Source organism: Macaca fascicularis, chromosome X (assembly GCF_037993035.2).
Source record: "Macaca fascicularis isolate 582-1 chromosome X, T2T-MFA8v1.1".
Lineage (NCBI taxonomy): Eukaryota > Metazoa > Chordata > Mammalia > Primates > Cercopithecidae > Macaca > Macaca fascicularis.
The window spans coordinates 138,625,824-138,641,321 of record NC_088395.1 but is presented as its reverse complement, the minus strand read 5'-3'; the positions used below and the strand labels follow the sequence as shown (position 1 = coordinate 138,641,321).

The following is a 15,498-nucleotide window of genomic DNA, read 5'->3' as shown; positions in this document are numbered from 1 at the left end:
GTGTGATGGCTCAGGAAGCCTCTGTGGGAATGTTCCTTTTACCTAGGCTCCAGCTTTCAGAAACAGATTATTGTATTTGTTAATGAGTCTCTACTTGCTAGAATAATCAAAGTGGGAAAAAAGTAGACAATATAACTCTCTATGATTGTAGAATGTAAAGCTATATGAATAAAGAAAGTAAATTAGTCTCATAGTGCCTCAACTTTTTTCTCCATTTTGAGAGTGATGTGCTAGGCAATAAATACCCCCGATGCCTAAGAAAAGAAAATCTGAAAGAAATTTCAGACAACTTTTTGATTTATTGAAGTCCTTCATTCTTCTCTTGTTATTCTTTGTACATTGAAATAGCTAGTCTTTTCCTTATCAAGTCAGCTCCATTTGCAGCCCCTTAAATGCCTAGTAATGTATTATAATAGAATCTGATTGTACATATAACTCAGTTATGGTTCACAAGTTGACTTTGGAAAACCAGTGTGTTACGTTGTAATAAAGACTCATCTTGGACTTAAATAAACACTAATTATGCTTAGGGCTGTGTATTAATTGGAGAATTAAAACTGGTTTTCAGTAATATATTTTTTAAGCATTTTTATTTTAATGTAAGGACAACCTTCCTTTGTGGAGAATAGAATTTTTTTCTGGGAATAGAAATTCTGTCTGTTTATATGTCATAGTGAATATGGCTTTACATTATTCTTTATCTTTTTAGATTTGTTCATAAATAATATATTCAATGTATGTATAATTACTGTTACATTCACTAGCAAAATAAATAAAAGCCAGTCAGCTTCCAGTCATCAGTGTGATGCGTGTGTATGTGCATGTGTGTGTTCTAAGGTTTGCCGAGAATTTCAGCGTGGAAATTGTACCCGTGGGGAGAATGATTGCCGCTATGCTCACCCTACTGATGCTTCCATGATTGAAGCGAGTGATAATACTGTGACAATCTGCATGGATTACATCAAAGGTCGATGCTCGCGGGAGAAATGCAAGTACTTTCATCCTCCTGCACACTTGCAAGCCAAACTCAAGGCAGCTCATCATCAGATGAACCATTCAGCTGCCTCTGCCATGGTAAGAAAAGGCCTGTACTTCTGGCCTGTTTCAGAGTAAATGCTTTGTATATTCCTCAATTTGTCTAATATCCTGTAGCCATAATCATGGATAGTCATGAGTAGACCTTAATATGAACAGTCAAGGTTATAAGCTGGAAAAGAAAGAACCTATTTATTCTACTTTATTTACTAAGATTTTCTAAAGATAATTATTTAAAAGCCTTACTAATGCTTTTAACCTACTGTGCTCTTTCTCCGATTTTCAGAGTAAGGGTAAAGTATATAATTTAAACAGTAAGTTATTTTTTAGTGCTTTTATAGTTTCACTACCCTCAATATCCTAGCGAGGCAGAAAGTTGCCTCTGCTCTGTGAGCCACTTTCATGGGCACTTTGCTACTAACATCCTTAATGCCTTTCAAAAACAGAGCACTTAAAAGATAGGATATTAAGTGGGCTGTAATTTCCTAAAGGTTAAGGCCACTTTTCCTCTCTAGAGGCATAGTATCAAGGACAGCAGCCTGCTTAGTCTGGGGGAGAATTTCTACATGGTTGGGAGCAGAGGCCTGACTTTGGTATTTTGTTGTTGTTGTTGTTTGGTGGGGGGGGGCGGTTGTGTGTTTTTTGTTGTTGTTTGTTTTGAGACAGAGTCTCACTCTGTTGCCCAGGCTAGAATGCAGTGGCGTGATCTCGGCTCACTGTAACCTCCACCTCCCAGGTTCAAGCAATTCTCTAGCCTTAGCCTCCTGAGTAGCTGGGACTAGAGGTGTGCACTACTTCTGGCTAATTTTTGTATTTTTTATAGAGACCGGGTTTCATCATGTTGGCCAGGCTGGTCTTGAACTCCTGATCTCAGGTGATCCTCCTGCCTCAGCCTCCCAAAGTGCTGGGATTATAGGCATGAGCCACCATGCACAGCCCAGAGGCCTGACTTTTAAGTTGCTGTAGAAAGCCAGTTTGGGGGAATAGTAAGTGCTGCTTAGTAACACTGAAAGGTAGGAAGTAAGAAAAATATTTGTGTAACACTGTAGTGCGATCAGTGAGAACCAGGAATTCTTATGACTTAAGTTTGCCACAGCTGTCCATTGTTTTGATGTGCTGCTTGCTATGTCTTTCTTTTTCTACCTGGACCTTTCCTTGTATAATAAGGCATAATAGCTCCAATAAAGGACAAAACCCGCAGGAAACCTCATGTTCCCTGGGTGTGGAAAAAGCACTGACGTGACCCTGAAGCCCAGGAGATGCACTGTAGCTAAATCTCCTCACAAACATTCATAGTTTGGACTCCCATGACACAGACTTTGCCTATTCACAACACAGAGACACTTATTTTCAAACATCCCTATTAAGAAGGTTTTCTTCATACTGGGTTGAAATTTATCTTGCTGCAACTGGAACTTCACGAAAGAAGTCAGTCCCTATTCCAAGTGAGAAGGACTCTGATGTCTCCTCTCTAAGCTAAATACTGCAGATTTCTCCCACTTTTCCTAGTAGTTTGTGGTTTCAAGGACACAGTACCATTTTCAGACTGGCTCCACTTTTTTTCAGAGCTGAACTCATTGCATCCTGAAAGATCTGAGCACTAAAGAAGAAAAAACTTACTTTCTCCCTTGATCTGAACAACATAATCTGTTAATTAATGTTAAAAAAGACTTTACCAAATTCTTTTTGTCTTAAATGCTTTTGAATGGGAGAATTATAAGCTATGAAAATAACTTCATATGCATCTGTCCGTTTCTGATTATTTGAGTGTGTTTGATAGAATGCATAGGTTATAAGTCAGCCTCAAATTTCCATTTAGAGAGCTAAATATTATATGGTAGGCCTTCAATTGTTACTTATGAATATCAGTATAAAATTCCCTTTTAAGTAACTGATCACAGCAGGGTCTTAGCAGTGTGATCAAGTTGGCCCATAGGAATTTGATAGAGGTAAGATTAAATAAAGAAGGGCTTCATGAAGAAATTCAAGCATTTTATATTTTTAAGGATTCATAGTGGACATGCTTTGTAAAAGAGACATTTTTACCTTGTTCATGTATATAGCTCAGGTTAAGTTCACAGAAAGCAGCTTGTAATAAAAAAAAAAAAAGACATAAAGGGTTGATACTTCGTTCATCCACAGTCTCACACTTCTTCAGTAGGTTTATGAATTTAGTAGTACAATCACCACCCAATTGGAACTGGGCACTGACCCATCAGGATAAACCCCAGCCATAAACAAGCAGTACTACTTTACCAGCGTCTGCCTATTGAATGTTCATCTAGGTTTCACCCCAATTTATAGTTTACTAGGGAACATAACTGTGGTTCTGATGATCATACCATGCTGCCAGCTTTCAAGAGAAAGGGACACCCCCCATTTATACCAAAGGGAAATCTTTTTAACAACCAGATAAGTAAGCCTTCTGTCTTAGTTAAAATGTTCAGCAAAACCATTTTCTCCCAATGGTGATAAAAGGCATTCGAAATGATAGATTTTGTTTTATGGTTTATGATTTTAGTCCTGACCTTTGCCATCTGGTCTGCTGGGATAAATTTGGAAATTTTGTATCTCTAAAGCTACTCAGTTTATTTTATCTCACTCTTCTAGCATGCTTTTCTTTATTTAGGTGAAATGAAAAGCAGCTCTGTCACAATGTGTGTACTGACAGCAGAGTTCCCAAAAGAAAATAGAGATACCTTGAGACCTTTGTTATCCACAGGAACGAGGTCATGGCATTACCCTTTTGGACACATGGTAGGATAGTTACTCAACACAAGCATTCCTGTTTCCTTAAGAATTTGGAGGATACCTAATTGTTGTTGCTGGGACATGTTTTTTAAGTAACGTGCAATTTGCTGAGAAAAAAAAATGTAAAGTAGTATTAAACTTCTCCAAAGAATCTGATCCAGGGGCAAGTTTGACTGAGTATTGTAAGCACAGTGGGATTTTGAAAGAACTGTAGACATGAAAGGATGGTTTAAAAATGCTAATAGGTTTTAGAATTAAACCTTACAAGAACTTAACAAAGCAAATGGTACATACCGAAATGCACAGCAAGCCTCTATAAATAAGAACTGCATATATTTTGCTAGCTATCTACATAGTACCTGGGTGAGGTAGGTGGTGGGGAAGGAAATATTCATTTGCCTTTTCCTTACCTGTTAGTTAGGAAATATATAGTTATTGGATTTGAACCTGAAGTCTTTGTATAAATTGGATTTTATTTTATGGGGTGACAGTGTCAGACTCTGATCTACCAACATCTGCTTTATCACCTATATGCCATTTATGTCCTAGATCTGTATCGGAGTTTTAACAGGCAGGAATCTCTTTCCTGCTATCTGTTGCTTCCGCTAATCTCATTTTTATAGATTCACAGATGAGTATCCCTGAGATATTAATTATAAATGATCGTTTACTGTAGTAGCTTTCTGTCACATCCTGCCCAAATGAGGTCTAAATTAGTGAAGTTGAAAACCTTTTTTTTTTTTTTTTTTTTTTTTTTTTGCGTTTTTTTCTGTTTTGGACTACTGCTCATGTAGTGGACTACCTTTTTTCTTTTTCTTGAGACAGGCTCTTGCTCTGTCACTCAAGCTGGAGTGCAGTGGTGTGGTCTCAGCTACTGCAGTCTTGACCTCCTGGCCTCAAGCAATCCTCCCACCTCAGCCTCCCAAGTAGCTGGGACCACAGGCATGCACCACTATGCCTGGCTAATTTTTCTATTTTTTTAGAGATGGGGTTTTGCTATATTGCCCAGGCTGGTCTCAAACTCCTAAGCTCAAACAATCTGCTGGTCTCAGCCTCCCAAAGTGCTGGGATTACAGGCATGAGCCACTGCACACAGCCGTGAACCCCCTTATCTCTGCAGTTGGTTACCTTGCTGTGGGGCCACTGCTTATCCAGTGTCTTGCCCAATGGATACCCTTACGGAGGATTCCCAGGAAATACCTTATATAACTGGTGCTTGCTTGGTTTGAGTACATTGGTTACTTTCTCTAGTACTAGTACCATCTCTCCCCCGACAGGCCCTGCAGCCTGGTACACTGCAACTGATACCAAAGAGATCAGCACTGGAAAAGCCCAATGGTGCCACCCCGGTCTTTAATCCCACTGTTTTCCACTGTCAACAGGCTCTGACTAACCTGCAGCTCCCACAGCCGGCATTTATCCCTGCAGGTGAGAACACAGCTCTGGGCACTGCAGCGAGTTTGGTGATGTTGTGAATGTATACAATGCAAAGCAGCTTTCAAAGAGCTTTTATAGGAGGACATGTATTTTGATTAAAAATAAAACAAGGAAGTTATGCTTATCTGCTAGTATCTAGAACTACTTGTTTTTCTATAAGTCATGAAAATTCATGGTTTGAAATCAAACTAGGAAAAGGTATCAACATTTTTCTTTTTAGCATTTATTGGTTTTTGCTTATGATTAATTCACTTGGTTCAGTCTCAAACTAATTCCTTGACTCTCAGGTATCACTGTCACAGACAATAGAGTGTTGTCGGGGAAAAAAAAAAAAAGGAAAAAACTCCCAGCTTCGATATTATGGAAATGCGTTGTCAATATATCTTTGATATGCCAAAGGTAGTTAAAATAAAACTACCCTTAAATGTATAATATAGTATAATATAGATTAAACAGATAGTTTTAGCCTGTAACTCTTGAATCAGTTAATATAAAATACATAGCAGTTTATCTTTTCTGACATTTTGCAGCGTATTTTGTTATCTCCTACATTCAGCTATATTTAATAGCCTGTTTTACACCAAGTTGAATAGAAAATGTTAAGCCAAAAATTTGTTCAATTAAATATCATATACTGGGGGGGAAAATAATTTTCTTCCAGTGGTTTAGTAGTTTAAGAATGAGCATATAGTTTCTTAAGAATAAATTGAAAATTCTAACCATTGAGAGTACAGCATTTTTTTTTCTTTTTTCTTTTTTTTTTTTTTTTTTTGACAGAATGCTAAATGCCCAAGATTGGAAACTATTTTTAAATGAAAATAACATATGTTTTAAAAAAATTTAGAAATCCTTGTTAATACCCAGACTTGAGAAAACTTATTGGTTAATTAGTAAATTAATCAGTTAATTAATTTTGAAAGGTACCGTAAAACACCAGTCTTTAATTACTAGCCACAGTAGTCCTTCATGCCATCATTTAAATTATACAATTTGTATACATTTATATGATATTTTCTGAGAGGAAATATGGAATTCTTCAGCACTTTCTTACATCCCTTATGATAAGTAACCACTGATATCTAATAATTTAGATATTTTTCTCCCAACCTAAGAAGAAAACACATAATGTCTACAGAGTAAAAGAGAAAACCAGTATGAGTTGACATGACTTTATTCCTGGCATTTTTTTTCTTCAAAAATTGTGGTAATTTACCTACACATTAGATCACTCTACCTTGGCTACTTCCAATTTATATTATAGCTATGGAATGAATTCAGTAGCCCTGGAAGTCTAGTCAAGGTGGTTGAATATAATAAAATTTATGCTGTTCATCTTAGGTTTTCTTAATACTACAGTTACTTTGTTTCCAAGTTTAAATTTTTTGCAAGATTTGGCCAACATGAAATCTAGTTTCATAAGCAAAAATTTCAGAAAAATTCCTTTCCCCTTGATTAGTAGCAACATAAAAGCCTGTCCAGCTAAGAGGTTTCTCTTAATGGAACCTGTTTGCCATATATTCATAGTTGAGTCCTATTGACTGTGAGACAGTGGAGGAGACAGTGTTAACAGATTAATACTCTAAATAGAAATACAGACACCAGATACAAGATTCTGGAGCATATTTAGAAAATGATATGTGTAATAAATTAAAATTCTCCTTCTTATTATAAAAATTATTTAGGATGTATTTGTCCACAATAAATATGTAATTTAAGTGAGTTAATTCTTTTAAAGAAAAATTATAGCTCATTTTGTACCTAAGAATCCAAGAATTATTTTGATTACCTGGGTTTGTGACCTTAAAGCTAATCTGTAATTGTAAACATGAGAGATTGTTGGACTTGCATGTGCTGAGTAATTGATATTGCAAAGAAATAATCTTTCTGTTAAAATGTATTTCTATCAGTAAATCCTTAATAATCAAATATCTCTTTTCTTTACTTTCCACGCTTTTCTGCATGGTGTACAGGGCCAATACTGTGCATGGCACCCGCTTCAAATATTGGTAGGTTTTCTACAAAAATTATCAACATTTTCTAATCTGAAAAAATGTGTTTTTCTGTTGTGACTATGAAAGATGAATGACTGAAAGATGTGGCTGGAAATATTCTGAGTGTGTTAAGGTTTAACATGGTGCTTTCTGTTTTATGTCTTTGTAGCATCAAAATAGTCCTACTTTCTCAAGTCCTAGTTGGTTGCCACTGTGGCCAAATGCTGGCCCTGTCATTTCTCTATTTCTACCCTAATAATAGCAACTGAAATATTTAAAAAGTCTCTTTTTCAATATTTGAAACTAGCCAGACTGGGCAGTTTTGTTCCTTGCTTAACATGTATTATTTAAAAATTGTAAAATACTTAAAATGTATAACTTGTAAAGTACAATGAAACAATTCCTCCCTGAAAAAGTTATCTATACAACTTAAAGCATTCGATGTTCCCATGTTGCCAGAGGATGAGTTCAGCAAAGCCAGAGGATTCTGCAGTGTTGTGTAATAAATCCTATAGTGCTCTAGCCTGAGGCACCATTGGCATAGAAGCTAGGCACAACGGAATAATTTCAAAATGACTCTTTGGGTGTTATGTGATTTTTAACAAGCAGTTGCACACAGATCCTTTCGTTAGCCACTAACACAATATGATAGCCATCTCTAAACCATTTTATACAGCCCTAATACTGAAGATCATGAGGAAGGAGTGGGGAGTTCACAGCTCCTACAGTCCTCATGGGCACAAGGAACAGACCAGGAGAAAATAGCTCTGTTCTATGCAAGGAGAAATGATCCCACCCCGTCCCACTCTGCCATCTCACATCAATCCAGGCCATCCCATCCCTTTTTGAGAGTTCGCAACAAATTGACCTTTGTCACCTTGGTGGACCAGAGTACATGCAGAGCCCCAAAAGCACTACTAACAGGCTTCTTGAGAATAAAGTTCAAAATGACAACCGCATAGTATCAGCGCTCACTAACATAGCGAGATCTGAACCCTGGCAATGGAGGTGAGGATCCTGTCAGGGAGGGTTTGACTGTCTTCTGTAGGAATTAATAAACATTTCCATTAATACCAACAGGAGCACAATATGTATACATTGAAATCATAATGTGTACAATCAGAACAGACTTCTGCAAGTTTGAGAAATGTGTCTTTGCCTTCATATTTTGTGACAATTTTCTTGAAGATGCTTTCTTGTCTTTTCACCTTCAGAGCTTTGCTTAGGAATGCAAACTGCATTCTTTAGTGGGTCTGCTTCCTGTAAATTGCTGCACTCCCAAATGGAAAACAAGAGTGTTTTTAGAATTGGCATGTAAGACAACAGGGATGACTCTGGGTAATGGGTAACTAGAGATAAGTGGAATGGATAACTATGGAGTTTTTGTTAATCACCATTTGGGGTACATTTTTGGTTTCTATGGTATTGCACATGTTAAGTTTTCCCTGGCCATTCATTTTCTCTGTAGACTTTCAGAAAATCTGAATTCAATCAATGTAGACATGATAAATTATTACATATGTGTGCTTGCCATTCACACATTGCCATTCACACATTAATTCCCTGGTTTGGTTTCTGAAATGAGCTAGACATCAGAAAGCACCCAAAACACTTTCTAAAAGAGATAGGAACTAGAAAAGGCAAAGATAAAACGTCCTGCAAGAGATTTCACAGCTGCTAACCATTGTAGCTATAATAGTTGCTATGAAGACAAGATTTACTATGAAGTACTCCATGTATTTATTTGATAAATGGCCAAAGTTTCCCAGGAGTTTGCCAGAGGTGTACTTAAAAACCTGCATGCATAGTTCACTATATTCTTCATATCTGCCCCCCTACCACACACCAACCAGTCTACCTACCATGTCTTTGCATGCAGATCGGGTAAGTATACATATAACTGTCCATTTGCACCTGCAGATCTAGTGACGGCATTCGTGTCCATAAGTCAGTGAACCTAAATTCCAATGTATGATTCCTTAATTCCATTTTGAATGCGCAATCCAGTTACTTGTCTGCTTAACTAGCTTCAGATAGATAGCTCTTGTAACATTGGATTTTTGTTTTCATATGCATTCATTATAGCCCCTTCTGAAAATTTAGCCTTTTGAGTAAACTGCAATGGGATTCTGCTCAAAACCTTACTAAATGTTGAGAATGGTTCCATTTTCCATATTGGTAAATATAATTGGCTTTCCCCTTTTCTCTTTTTAATTTTCCCCCCTTCCATGCTGTGTTGCTTTGCATTGACTGTGATTGCATGAACACCCTGATGTATTCATCATTATGATGTCACATGGCTTGCTGCTGTGATACCTGCCACACCTCATTCCATCGTAAATGTCATGGTTGCATAAATCCTCTACCCTCCTGTGTGTTGCTTCTATGGTTTTCAACTGAAAGTGCCCATGATGCACGGTGCTACACCTACCACTGTGTCTGCAGCAACAACACCTGCCACCAGCGTTCCCTTCGCTGCACCAACTACAGGCAATCAGGTTTGGCCATTTATTTCAGCTGTTCAGATAGAGATAACTACAATGTTTTGGTAATGCACAGTGTATGCTTTTTGGATTGGTGAGATTCTTATGTGTTTGTAAGCCATTGTTACATTTAGAATTTTTATTTTTGTGTATATTCTAGAGTGCTATATGTGCTTTGCTATTCATCTCAAGATGAATCAGAGGAGTTTTGCTCATTTTTAATTGGTTACCAGATGTTGCTCTTGATATTCTATATTTAATTACTGGTAACACACCAATCCTCAAATGTATATACTTAATATTACTTAAATGCTTCCTCATTGGTCAAGAGAATTTATTTTACTGCCATTTTTTATTATTGTGTTTAAACTTTGGCTTAGTACAGTCATCGCCTTTACCTTCAGATCCACTGGAGAGAAAACAAAATATCACATTTCTTTCCAAGACATGGATATCTTTATCATTTCCCAGTGATTATATCAGAAGTTCCTTCTCACATGGACATTAGATGTGCTTGTCGTTTTGATTTTTATTTGCTTTAGGTATTTTTAGGCAGAGTTCACAAGGCAAATTATAAGTTTGGGGGGAGTCTTGAAATTATAAGGAGATGCATATGATAATTATTGTATAATATTAGGGCCATTTTGCTTTATTAAAGTGGGAATCATGCTTATAGATGAAAAGTTCCACATATGTAACAACATAAACAGAATTCTCTCAAGAAACTATTTTAATCTAAAATCTTTTTTACTACTATAGATACCCCAATTATCAATAGATGAACTGAATAGCAGCATGTTTGTTTCACAGATGTAGAAGTTCCCAGTAGAACAGTAAGTTTCTTTAAGTATTAATATAAATAATATTTATAGGCTACATATTTTATTTACACAATTACACTTGCTAAAAGGCTTTGGTAAATATTTTCATTCATAGACATTGCTTGTGACGTAGAGCTTGATTTACACATTATAAATTTTCCAAATTGAAATGTGAGCGCAAATATGCAGTATCTTTTATATGGCAATGACAGCTGGTACTGTATTTTCTCAATGAGCTAACACATTCTTAAATGTAAAGGAATATATGATTTGTTAGACAGAGGCACAGATTACTTTTGAATTGTAATTCTTTAACCACTTTATAGCTTCATTATTTTTGGAAATCAAACAAGAATTTTTAGAATTTGACTGATATGATTATGTTAAACACAGTAAGCACTATGCCTCTCATGTGACATTGTATTGAATTTTGAGTGACATAATTTAGTAACCGAGTCATTATTTTCATTCCAATCATGTCTCTTTTTTAAAATTTTTGTTGTTGTGGGATTTTTCTTTTTGTCCTTCATCTTCAATCTCCTCTTTGCCTGGTGCCCATCATGGCACACACTTCATTTTAGCAGTCATTCACTTAAGAACATGTGACTTCTGAAGCCATTTAAGACTCCTAGGTATTTTAATTAATTCTAGGGACTAACTGAAATAGTGTACCAACTCTGAATTGCATACCTTCATCATCGAAAGTTTGAAGTTCTCACACCTGGCATGTGTCATTTGGTGGAAGGAGGCAGCAGTTCTGTACCCTAGTTAACTAGTCCCCCAGATCCCAGCTAGCCCTTCTTTCCTGCTGAGGACACATGGGCTTAGAACACTAAGTGTTCTGGACAGAGCAGATAGCCAACTGGACATTTAATAAATCGGTCCCCTGAATCATAAGGAAGGATTTTAAAAGGCACCTTTGAGCACATGGGATAACTGAAGGAGCTGTAAATTGTAATTGTATCCAGGGGTGTCATTTGGGATAGTGGCAACTTGGGAATAGCACTAAACATGATAATATAGGTTTTGCCAACACTTGCCCAACTTTCATGGGCTGCTTTACATCAAGGTAAACAAAAGTTGTCAAATTAACTTTCCAACAGAGCATGTTTGGGAAGAGTGATTCCTTCTTGCTTGATTTCGTTAGAAAATGTAGAGGTATTTGGCAGAACATAATCACTTCAATATGTAATAGGTGCTGAAAATTTCTCTAAAGTTCAAAAATGTAATTTTGTACAATACAATACCCAGATTTCACAGGTAGGCTATTACTGCATGGCTCTAAAACATTCAGAGAAAAAGTTGAAAGTGTATTTAATATTTGCATATTTCAAAATGTTCAGTATCAAACATGTTTTCTCAGTACATGCCAGTTGAAAGGTGGACACATGGGTGTACGCTCGACAAAAAGTATTGGCATTGAGTAGATAAATAATGCCTTAAACATTGGAGTGCATCTCTGTTAGGACAGTTCTCCACATTAGCACTCAAAGGGTATCATAGACTATCATAGATACATGGTTCTTTCATGATCATTCTCAAAAGCCCTATTTCAATATGAAATTCACATTGGGGATATTTTGGCACTGTTAACAGACAGAACTGGAACAAGACCCACCACATTCTCCTGACTCTTCGTTCAATAACCTTTCAATATTTCTCACTCTTTCTTTCTTTTTTTTCCATTTCAGCTGAAATTCTGAACAGCAGAGTTATGGAGTATCAGAATCTTTCCATGGAAACCTCCATATGGCCTTTCTATGTATTTTCTCGTATGTCTTATTCTACCAACACAACAATAAGCGTGTTGCAGTCAATGTATTAAGCAAAGCAAACCTGCCAGCCAGCAAATTCAGATAAAAAATAAAGCATTAAAAATCAATGGAGATGTTAAAACAACACGAATAGAAAACTAGTAACTACCATCCATCCTATTTGAATTATCAAGCAGAACATGACCATAAAATTTGGTAACTTGTTACATTACTCTTTGTGATTTTCTAATAACCATGCTAAGTGTATTTCCACAGTGAGCTGTTGGCTTACTATATACATTCTTGGTGGATAAATTGTTCATCTGTTTTTGAAGTGTTACCTTACTGTTTTGTTTACAAGATAGTCTATTGGTTTGATTCAGGATGTAACAAATATATTCAGTACCATTTCTTGTATTGTGTTGTGCTGTGTTAGGTTTTTACATACTGTAGTGTTTTGCCGTATATGTATGGTGTTTGATTTCAACTAAAGTGTTATTAGTGGGGAACAGAACTATATGTGCTTAAAACCATGACAGGTTCATGCAAATATGCTCTCTTTCTTTAGAATATTTCTGTAGGTTTCTTGGGACTGACATTCAAAACGCCTCATTTTTGAATGTGCACAAAACCTGTTCATTAACATGCATGTGTATAATTTGTACCTGCAGATCTGATGTTGCATAATACAATCAAATTGCTAGATTTTTTAAAGAGAGAAATAATTACCTGCACAAAGCAGAGAACTTCATAAAACATTAACCCCTATTTCACTCTTCTTAAATAGCTTGGAAAATAAGACTTTACCTTTAAATGAATTTCTCAGCATTTATAGTAAAAATTATGTAAAGTGCCCATTAGACTTTTTGTGTGTGTGGCTTGAGAATCCTATCTCCTAGGTTGAGTGTCTAAAACTCAGCCATTTTGTCATCTTCAGCTGAGAAACTGGTACTTGGGAGCTTAAAAATATGCTAATTACAAGTTATAAATCAAACAGAGAGATGGGGGCGTGGAGATAGTTCTTACATACTCGAGGAAAGTGTGTAAAACCATGGCAATGTCACCTTTTACACAAATGCCATTTTCCAAATGCAAATGGCTCATGCTCTTTAGGCTACTCTTTGAATAACAAGTAAGAAGCAATCTAGCAAAAGTCAGTCAGGGTGAAAGAGAATTGGTTACAAATAACGACTTTCCTCCCCAAATGGACAGTCTTCTCTATTGATCACAGAGGGAGCCTGAGTACAGGCTTGGAGAAATGGCTAGGACAGGGAACAGGGAAGCACTTACAATTATTCCTTGATTTATTCAAAAGAACTGGGAAAGATGGTTGTAGTTGTCTTTAGCTTCGGTTCAACTGAATTTCGTTTTGTTAAACAGTTCAGTGAAGGAGAAAGCACCTGTGATATATGGCAAGTGTCCCCCTGCCCAAACTTTAACATCAGACCCTCTCACATCATAACCAAGCCTTTTTTTTTGCTTGTTTGGATTTGTTTGCCTTTATATATGTTTGAAAATGACAATAGAGAGGGTTTTAGCACCCTTTGAATGAGACAGAGTGGCTATACTCCACAGAGCTCAGCTGAATTCACATTACTAATACTTATGAAAGAATTTTACAACCAAATAATTCCTGTGGTGTGTGACATATCTCATCCACTCTACTCAGTTATTAATGTTATTATACAGTGGTGGAAACATGAGATTTTACATCAAGTAATAGATTTAATATTTTCTAGTAAATAGGTGTTCTTCCACCAGAAAGTATAAAACCATCATATATATACATATATATGTGTATATATATATAATTGTTTTTCTCTTTCATGAATATGACAAAAAGCAAATCTGATTGAGGATAACTGAAGCTGGCTAGAAGTGTTCGAATCACAGAACAATGGAGTTAGCAAAATCCTTCTCATAGTTGATGGAACTGAATCCAGGGGCATATGACTTGCCCAAGGCTACCTTAGCCATTGTGGGAACTAGAAATATCTCCTGCTTCCCATTGTTCCTCCTTTTCACATTGTTTGTGCTTCAGAACATTTGATGCTCTCTCCCAAAGCAGACCCATTTGGCTCGGAATGCGAGAGAGCAAAATTAACTTTCTGGGAATTGATGCTCTGTTGATCTTAATTATCCATCCAAATCCTGATCAACAGTGCTTTCTAAACAGTCTTGCTTGTATTGAGCCATTGTCAGCTGTTGACAGTGTTGCGTGGAATTAGAGATCAAGAGTTGTCCCGACTTTTACCTATGGACTCTTTGAACCAGTTAATTTCTGTTTCTTAAATCTTAACATTGCTATAGAAGAAAGTAGTGTATGCCTTTTTGAAATTCCTTCTGTATGGAACTGAGTTTTGTATGATCTGTGCCAGTGCCTCTCCAGAAGGGCGGATCTGACTACATGAATCCAGAAGGGATGCACCTGAGCTAGTCTGGATATATTTCTTAAAGAAGACAAGAACTTTTTTGTGCAAAATGAACTTTTGTATAGTTTGACATCTGCATGCAGTGAACTATCTCACTTAACTTTTTCAACTTTGGGCAAAGACGTACATAAACCATGGATAATAGACCTAGAGTACAGCTGTTTTCATGTTGCGTTAAGCACTGGAAGACATTAACAATGACTTACTTTAAAGTAAAAGGTTCAGTGAGGAATATTTAGGGCCATTGTATTTTTGGTGCCACAATTTTCTACATCGTTGGCATTTTAAAAGTTGTTTTGTAAATGAATTTAAAGAAAGAAAGCCCAAAGCCCTAAAGTTTTGATCAAATTCAATAGAGTTTTGAGGAAAAAAATACAATTTTAAGATAGCACTCTTTGAACTAGATGTGCAATGACTTATTCAAATTATCTTTATTCAAGAAAAGAAAAGAAAGATAAGTCATTAGACTATAAATTTCCATTTAAAAAGACAAGTCACAAAACTAATCAGTGACTCTAAACAAAAATTTACTGGATGAATTGTATATATAAAATTCTAATCACTTATGATTCTTAGTTAACATTTTATAAGCTTTGTATTTTACAGGGGCCTCTATTTATCCAAATTTATTGTTTTTTTCCATTTTTCTCAGCCTTTTGCAAAACATATGCAAGAGTGCTGAAACTTGGATAAAACGGGTCATGTATACAGAGAAAATAATCTAAAAGTTATCTTTAAGAGGGATTTAGTAGCGTCAACTTTTTAAAAAAGTATTACGTGACCATAACAGACGT

General features: G+C 36.2%; 1 protein-coding gene across 14 annotated transcripts in view; it reads left to right on the top strand.

Moving 5' to 3' along the window:
• The window catches only part of MBNL3 (muscleblind like splicing regulator 3), a 117,335-nt gene extending 102,310 nt beyond the window's left edge, over positions 1-15,025 (top strand). For 7 of the 14 annotated variants that reach the window (XM_015444046.4, XM_015444041.4, XM_065538392.2 and 4 more), the window contains 6 exons: positions 838-1,074; positions 5,064-5,214; positions 7,194-7,229; positions 9,618-9,712; positions 10,457-10,530; positions 12,210-15,025. In XM_015444046.4, the coding sequence (XP_015299532.1) occupies positions 838-1,074; positions 5,064-5,214; positions 7,194-7,229; positions 9,618-9,712; positions 10,457-10,513 (576 nt within the window). In that variant the 3' untranslated portion in view covers positions 10,514-10,530; positions 12,210-15,025. The remainder of the gene's footprint in view (positions 1-837; positions 1,075-5,063; positions 5,215-7,193; positions 7,230-9,617; positions 9,713-10,456; positions 10,531-12,209) is intronic. The other 7 variants (XM_074029192.1, XM_074029188.1, XM_074029191.1 and 4 more) reach the window with 2 other exon arrangements.
• The last annotated feature ends 473 nt before the right edge of the window (positions 15,026-15,498 follow it).